The following is an 8,314-nucleotide window of genomic DNA, read 5'->3' as shown; positions in this document are numbered from 1 at the left end:
ACCTCAATTTTTGCCACATCTGTGTACTGTAGAATTAAAAAGGAGTATTGATAAGAGCTCAGTGTGTATGTACAAAAAACAACCAGACGCATTTCCCCTCAGATCAAAACTTAAAAACTAACAACGAGGCAAATCTAAAAGTTTTTCTGTATGTTTATGTAAATGTGTCAATATGCAAAATTATACTGCTGGATGACGTACATCTGTTTGTGAGTATCTTTGTCGTTTACCAACTAAAATCCCCCCTTTTCCTCTAAATGTTGAATAATATGTCAATGACGACTTTTGTGTTGTTTTTGTGATTTTGAGGGCGGCGATGTTTGGAAAAACCTCTCTTAGCAGTTTTATATGACTTCTTATTTATTATATCAAGGTTCGACGGGACATCTTCAAGTTGTACAAAGGAGGAAAATAAACACATTTTGATAACCTCTTGCATGTTTTGTATGGACTAGTATGACCAAAAAATTACTCCTCCAAAACAGACCAGGTGTGACGATGAGAAACTGTCAGCTGTGTCACAAAGACACACATATTTTGGGATTATACCACTGTCATCTGAACATAGACCTGTCACAATAATTGCGTTATCTTACCAAACAATAACATAATTCATCAGTGTCATCATGTCTATATATCGAGTTATCGTACAATAAAATAATTATCATCAATACTATCGAGTTATCGTACAATAACGTAAATATCATCAATACTATCGAGTTATCGTACAATAACGTAATTATCAATGTCATCATGTCTGTATATCGAGTTATCGTACATTAACGTAATTATCAACATCTTCACGGTTATATATGGACTTATCGTATGATACATGGACTTGACCTTTGACCTCAGTATTTCCACACTTCACATTAGCAGCTAAGAGGCTATTCATGTAACATTGGCTAAGTGAGTAGTGTCCTCCACTCCTCACTGTGACGTCCTGAGTGGAGACTGCAGAAGAATTAAAGGTAAATAACTCTGTCCCCAACCATAATGGCCGTCTGTGCTTTTAAAGAAGAGTAGCGCCCACTCTCCAATCCCTCCCCTCTTACATTATTATGCTTATTATATTATCATTATATCAGTTGTATAAAATAATCTTCAAATGAAAATAATTTTGCTTATCGCGATTATTTCTGAGACAATATATCGTCCAACAATAGTAGTTATCATGACAGACCTACCTGAACATTGGATATTCTTGGTGGAAAAAGGTGGAAAAGCCTTTAAAAAACAGTATTTAGATCTGAGGTTTTTCACACTTTTGTAGAACTGCAAGGATTAGTCAAAGAGTCAAAGCTATTTTAATTAACAATTAGTATGACATTAATACATATACATATTCAGATTTGGTTTAATGCATTGATTCATGATCAGAGGTTTGTATGTTTGAACTCATGACTTCAAAAACATTTTTAATGTCAGATTCAAATTTTTTTTGGTCTTCTAGGAAAGTAAAGGGTTGTTAGATTGGGACAAAAAAAAAAGACACTTGATGAGCTCGCTTTGGGTTTTGGGAATCGGGTTAGGGTTAGGGTTGATCAAAATGTTTTATCATTTCTTTCCTGACATTTAAAGACCAAATTATTAATTGAGTAAATAATGGACATATGTGTTTGTATCTGGGTTCAGTTGGCATGAAACAATTTAATGTGAGAGCAATTTGATTCAATTTGGTTTCTTTCAGTAAATCATCAGAAGGCAAGTTCAGACAGTTTACAGTTATTTGACCTTCGTAAACCTTAAATTAAAGAACAATTTAACTAAGCAATTTATCTTTGAGGCTGAATTTTGACCTGAAATAGCATATCACTGTGTCTATTTGATATTTTCTACAACTTTTCGGATACGCTTTCATCCTTCTTAGCTCACAAATTCTTTCGAAATTCAGCAATTTTTTTAGTCAAAAATGTCATCAACAAGGTAGTTTTATAATGAAAAGAAACCCTCTAATGTAGCATGTGTTGACTTTAACTTATTAAAATGATCTCAGTCAGGATCCTCATTCATATCAGAGGTGAAAGTCACATACTTTATATGATATTTAACAACGTGTCGCTGTGCTTCACTAGAAGTTTTCTTGACGACAACGCAGCTCATCCTTTACTCGAATCATTTCAATGAAATCCAAATATATCATATTCTGTGACTGTGTTGGATCAGCTTCAGTAAACCATCTTGCTACCAGAAAGACCAGAAGAAAGAAAAAGATGAAGATGGATTTCAGGCTGTTTTAACCCTTAAACTGTAAGTTTTAAAATGACCACAAGGGGGCAAACCACATGGTGGCGGTCCAACTGTACCATTATAGAAGCTACTGACACCAACCTCATATAACAAGGAAAATCTCTAAATCTAAGATCCTTTTAACAAGTTTAGTTTGCATTATACAACTTGTTCTTTCTGCATGATGGTTTCTCAGGACTTTTATCAGAGGGACATGAGACTCTGAAGGAGGTGAATAAATAAAGGAGACACCAAACTGATTCATGATATTAAAGGATCAGTTCATATAAAACTGTGAGTGAGAACAAAGTGAGCTCCAAAATATGTCTTTTTTAATATAGAATCTAAACAGGAACTTAAACTGGAGAAGTACCTATTATATGAAAACCAAAATTATAGACAGGCTATTTGTGACTTCACAGTTACCGGAAGATTTAAAGAGCTGGACGGAAATCAGAGGATCTGCAACCTGTAATGACAACTGAATTATAGAGAAAAGGAATTTGTCAAAGTATATTTTAAACCATCCATCTAGGTTTAAATTAATTTATGTTATTACAGTCAGATAATTTAAAAGTTATTTGATGCCTTTTTGAAGACTGATGTATTAAAACAACAGGCAGGAGCCCAAATGAACATTAAACCTGTTTTTCTTCTTTCTTTCTCCTTTCTACTTGTAATAGAGTGTTTTTAGACTACAGCATTTCTACTTTCACTTCAGTAAAGGATCTGAATACTTCTTCCATCACTGCCCGTAATGGACATTAACGGTTATATAATCAGAAACCGTTGGTGCCCTCGAGCATAGGTCATGAAGTCCATGTTTCCTGCATCCAAATGCACCACAAATGGACTCTAAAAGGAAAAAATATTATTCCTCTTTTCATAAGTGGATATTTTTTCTTAAAGCTCAGAGTGACGTCATGACCAATCTCTCACCAGAAGAGACTAGAATACATTATTTTAAAGGATGTGTGCATAATTTTACAAGTCTACAACAGTCAGTAGGCCAAATGAACATTAACCCTCCTGTTGTCCTCAGGTCAAGGAAGGACAGGAGGAAGGAAGGAAGGAAGGAAGGAAGGAAGGAAGGAAGGAAGGAAGGAAGGAAGGAAGGAAGGAAAGGAGTAAGGGAGGAAAGAAGGAAGGAGGGAGGAAGGAAGGAAGGAAGGAAGGAAAGGAGTAAGGGGGAAAGAAGGAAAGAAGGAATGAGGAAGGAAGGAAGAAAGGGAGGAAAGAAGGAAGGGAGGGAGGAAAGAAAGAAGGAAGGAAGGGAAAGAGTAAGGAGGGAGGGTGGAAGGAAAAGAGGAAGGAAGCAATGAGAGAAGGAAGGAAGGAAAGGAGGAAGGAAGGAAGGGAGGGAGGGAGAGAGGGAGGAAGGGAGCAAAGAAAGAGGGAAGGAGGGGAAGAACGAAGGAAAAATTAAGGAAAGAAGGAAGGAAGGAAAGAAGGAACAGTCAAAAGAGATGGTGTCAATTTGACCCGGGAGGACAACAGGAGGGTTAAAGCTGTTTTTCTTGCTGTAATGATTCCTCCTGTTCATACTGACCATCAGAAGATCCCTTCATCATGTTTACAATGGAAGTGATGGAGGACAAAAATCCACAGTCCTCCGCCTATGCAAAATAAATGCATTTAAAAGTTTATCTCAAGCTAATATGAGGATTCATTCATCTGAGTTAATAAAATCAAGTAGAACCCCATTTAAGGTGGACTGTTATGCTGTTAAGAGAAAGGAACAAAAAGGGGATTTTTATACTAAAAACAACTAACTTGATTTAACTGAAGCCATAAATCTTTTGCACAAAATGAGGACTGTAGATTTTTCTCTTTTTGTCAGACGCCATTATCCAAAAACAACAGGTGGACAGTTACAGGATGGTGACTCAAAGGGTAAAAATCCCCCAGTTGATCAGTTATAAGGCAAAGAGACAACACACCATGATTACTTTTACTAGATAACTTTCTAATATAAATAAGAAAAAGGGAACAAGAACAATGATTAAGCACATACACAATCTGTTTTAATGTTAATATGTAGAAAGTTGTACTTCCTTCCTGCCAGGTGTCATTGTTCTGTATGTTTATTCTGGACTCATTTCCATGTATTGTGGCTTTGTGTCAATAAATCAGTTAAAGTATAAAGAAGAGAAAAAATGAATGGGAGGTAGGACTAGAAAAGTTCCTTCCTTCATCCTTCACCCTTTTTGAACATTGAATAGTTATTTAATTAAGATATTACTTTATAAGTCCCACAATGGGGAAATTTGCATATTACAGCAGCAAGTGGACAGTAGAATAGAAGAGCAGCCAATGGGAACATGTTGGATTAAATTTTATGCTGCTTATTAGTTTTATTTATTTTTAGTGTTTTGAAGTATGAAGAAAGAATCCGATATAAAAAAGGTAAAACTGCTTATTTTCTATTAATCACCAGTGAAAATAAAACACTCTTCACAGTTTGGTTGTTTTTTTCAGTGTATCATTTTTAATGTACTCTCACAAGTCGGTGAACAGGTACAACTTTGTCGCTCACGGTACTAAATCACACATCCATTGATAGTATAAATAGCCAACCTAATAATAATAATAATAGTACACATTTTTTTTCATTACATAAAATCATCAAGTATCCAAGTCTTTTTAAGTTACGGACATCAAAATAAAAAGGCAATACAAAATATCGCAGACGTTGGAAGTCCAGTTTGAAGCAAAAACAAAAAAAAGAGGAAAATAAAACAACATAAAATAAATCACATTTTGGACATGGCAGTTAATTAGTAAACAGAAGGTTTGATAGAGAGAAACAGAAAAAATACGAGTTCCTAGACTTTCAATTGACAAATATTGCAACAATTAAGCCTTTATATTAAAAAATAGTTACTGAAAGGAGATAAGTGTGTGTGTAAGACTTCCTGCACAAGACAAAGGCAACGATTGTTTTTTATTTTTAAGTTTTTTTTTCTTTTTAGGTTTTTTTGTTGTTTGTTTGTTCCGAGTAGAAAATGAAACACCTTTTCCAAATGCCGGCGGCGGCGGCGGGAGAGGAGGGAGGAGGGAGGGGAGGAGGGGAGAAGGAGGAGACGACTCCCCGCGCCTGCCTCGATTGCCTTTTGTTCCACTTTCGATTGTTGTAAGGCATTTATGGATGAACCATCTGATTTTGAAGGAAGGCATACCTCTTTCTAGTCAGTCAAAATTGAAACGAGGGAGGAGGGGGGGGGGACGGGGGGCATACTTGCTCACGTTAACTTAAAACGGCCTTCTTTTACTTAATTCGGTTTTTTCGTTTGTTTTTAACACATTCTAACGCGAACTGGCCAATCAAATCTTTGGGATGCGTTCGAAGAAGAAAGAAAGAAAAAAAAACAACAATTAACTCTTACAATGATACACGACTCAGCGGCTGCCCTTCCTAAGTTAAATTCACATGAAGAAGAAAAACACGGTGATCCCGGTTCAACACAACTCTGGATTTCTTTCTTTCTTTCTTTCAATTTTAATATTTTTTAACACTTCATTTTGAACCTGGAGATAGAGAGAGAGAGAGAGAGAGAGAGAGAGAGAGAGAGAGAGAGAGGGGAGAAAAGAGGAGGGGAGAGATAGTAGAATAACCAAGCATTGTTTTCCAAAAAGAAAAAAAATACTTCAACACAATGACTAAAGAGAAAAAGGAAAGAGAAGCCTGCCAGGTAAAATAAGCGAGCGCGATTTAAATTGAAACTGTTCAGCTGTGGTTGGTTGGTTGGCGTGGCTCAAATAAGGGAGGGGTGGGAGGGGGGGGGGGGGGGGGGGGGGGGGTTTAGGGGTAGGGGTGGGGGGGTTGTTACTGGATGCAGCAGTTATTGCGATGGCCGTTGGAGTCTTTGAAGCGCAGACGCATCTTTGGACGATATTTCTCCAGGTAGAACAGCTGCTTACTGTTGAACGCTCCTCGACGCTTCCTGAGAGAGAGGGGGGGGAGAGAGAGAGAGAGAGAGAGAGAGAGAGAGAGAGAGAGAGAGAGAGAGAGAGAGAGAGAGAGAGAGAGAGAGAGGAGCGTGGAGAGAGAGAGAGAGAGAGAGAGAGGAAATCAATCACTTTATTTATACAGCAGCCTTCATTCAGGTTAATGTAGTTGAAAGTGCTTCACAAGCTGATAATAAAAAGATAAGGAATAAAAATGATGAGACTAAAACATGCAAGAGAATTAAGAATGATAAAAAAATATATATATATATAAGAATAACATAAAATGTAAAAAGTTAGGTTAAAATAGATTAAAAAGACAAAAACAAAAGTAAAAATTAAATAGAGATAAAGTTAATAAAAGCTGGACTAGGGTAAAGAAAAAGGAATAAAAACAAACAATTAATTAAAAGAAAAAACAGACTAATGCACACATGCGATAAAAAAAATAAAAATGTAGAAATTGAATGTTGTTGGTGTATAAACTCATTCAGACCTCATGTTAACTGGATTAAGTTTTATATGTGTTGGAGTAGCAGCTGGAGGCCAAACAATCAGTCAAATCTGAACAGGTGCTGCACTATTTATCTAAAATAGAAAGAAAAAAATCAACATTATTACAGTCTAGAAAGAGTCCGTATCAGTTTAATCAAAATGGCGTGAAGGAGACCACCAGGGGTTGAAGTGGCTTTTCAAAAATAAATAAAACCTTCGAAAATCACCCGAGTAGACCTGCAACATGTTTACTTACTGTCGAATGAACTGGACAGCGTCTTCATATTTCATCCCACATTCAATCAAGGCGAGTGCGACCAGAACAGGAGCTCTGTGAGGACAAAAACACACTTATTAAAAAAGAAAATACTCGTCTGCTTTCATCAAAGATTGGTTTTTAAAAGTTTTCTGGGAATTCAATTTGAGGTTTTAAAATTGTGACTCAGCAAAAAAAAAAAAAATACATGAGCACAACTTTCATATCTGTGACTGAGCAATACTAATTAAAGACTGTAATGTAAAAGAAAAGGAGAGAGCGAGAGAGAGAGAGAGGGAGAGAGAGAGAGACCAGAGAGAGAGAGAGAGAGAGAAAAGAGAGAGGAGAGAGAGAGAGAGAGACAGAGAGAGAGGGGAGAGAGAGAGGGAGAGAGAGAGAGGGAGAGAGACAGAGAGAGAGAGAGAGAGAGAAAAGAGAGAGAGGAGAGAGAGAGAGAGAGAGAGACAGAGAGAGAGAGAGAGAAGAGAGAGAGAGAGAGGGAGAGAGAGACAGAGAGACAGAGAGAGAGAGAGAGAGAGAGAGGAGGGAGAGAGACAGAGAGAGAGAGAGAGAGAGAAGAGAGAAGAGAGAGAGAGAGAGAGAGAGGAGAGGGAGAGAGAGGAGAGAGAGGAGACAGAGACAGAGACAGGAGACAGAGAGAGAGAGAGAGAGGAAAGAGGGAGAGGGAGAGGGAGAGGGAGAGGGAGAGGGAGAGAAGAGAGGGAGGAGAGACAGAGACAGAGACATGAGAAGAGGAGTGAGAGAGAGAGAGAAAGAGAGAGAGAGAGAGAGAGAGAGAGAGAGAGAGAGAAGCTTTGTCTGTGCGAGGACTTTTTAATTATAGAGTTCAGAGAGACGATGTTCGGCCTATTTTGGAAACTGGGATCAGTTTGAAGCAGACGGATGAAAACACAAAACCTGTTTAGAGTCTGCGAGTAAAAACAGAAACAACAACAAAAAGATAAAATCCACAGTTTCACTTTGTTCCTCTACTAAATTAATGCACTATTTTGATAATTGATTAATCATTTAATGATTCAGCTTCTCAAATGTGAAGGTTGGGCTCTAAAACATTGGTAATACCATTTCCCCCCAGTTCTTTTAACATACATTTGTCGATATTTTAATTAATATTTTAATCTATTTAATGTCTGAAATTAGTAAAAAATTTCAATTCACAGGAGTCCAAGCAAATATTTAAATGATTATCTCTCATATTTCTCATTGTGTTAAATGTGGATGTTATACTGATCTCATAATGTATCTCAAGAGACTTCCTGGTAAAATAAAGGTTAAATCAAAAATGTCTAATTGTATTAAGACATCAAAATAAGGCAAAAAGCTGTTTATAGTATCATCATTACCATTAAACTGTCGATAATTTGA

The 8,314-nt window shown here is 36.9% G+C and overlaps 1 protein-coding gene across 1 annotated transcript in view; it reads right to left on the bottom strand.

Moving 5' to 3' along the window:
- Positions 1 to 6,055: 6,055 nt before the first annotated feature.
- ptp4a1 (protein tyrosine phosphatase 4A1) overlaps positions 6,056 to 8,314 on the bottom strand; it is a 5,759-nt gene continuing 3,500 nt past the window's right edge. The window contains exons 4-5 of the mRNA XM_062428563.1: positions 6,929 to 7,003; positions 6,056 to 6,173 (exon numbers count right to left, since the gene is read on the bottom strand). Of these exons, the coding sequence (XP_062284547.1) occupies positions 6,056 to 6,173; positions 6,929 to 7,003 (193 nt within the window). The remainder of the gene's footprint in view (positions 6,174 to 6,928; positions 7,004 to 8,314) is intronic.

The sequence above is a fragment of the Scomber scombrus genome, chromosome 2 (genome assembly GCF_963691925.1).
Source record: "Scomber scombrus chromosome 2, fScoSco1.1, whole genome shotgun sequence".
NCBI lineage: Eukaryota > Metazoa > Chordata > Actinopteri > Scombriformes > Scombridae > Scomber > Scomber scombrus.
The sequence above is the reverse complement of the archived record's forward strand: the minus strand, read 5'-3'. Positions and strand labels throughout refer to the sequence as shown.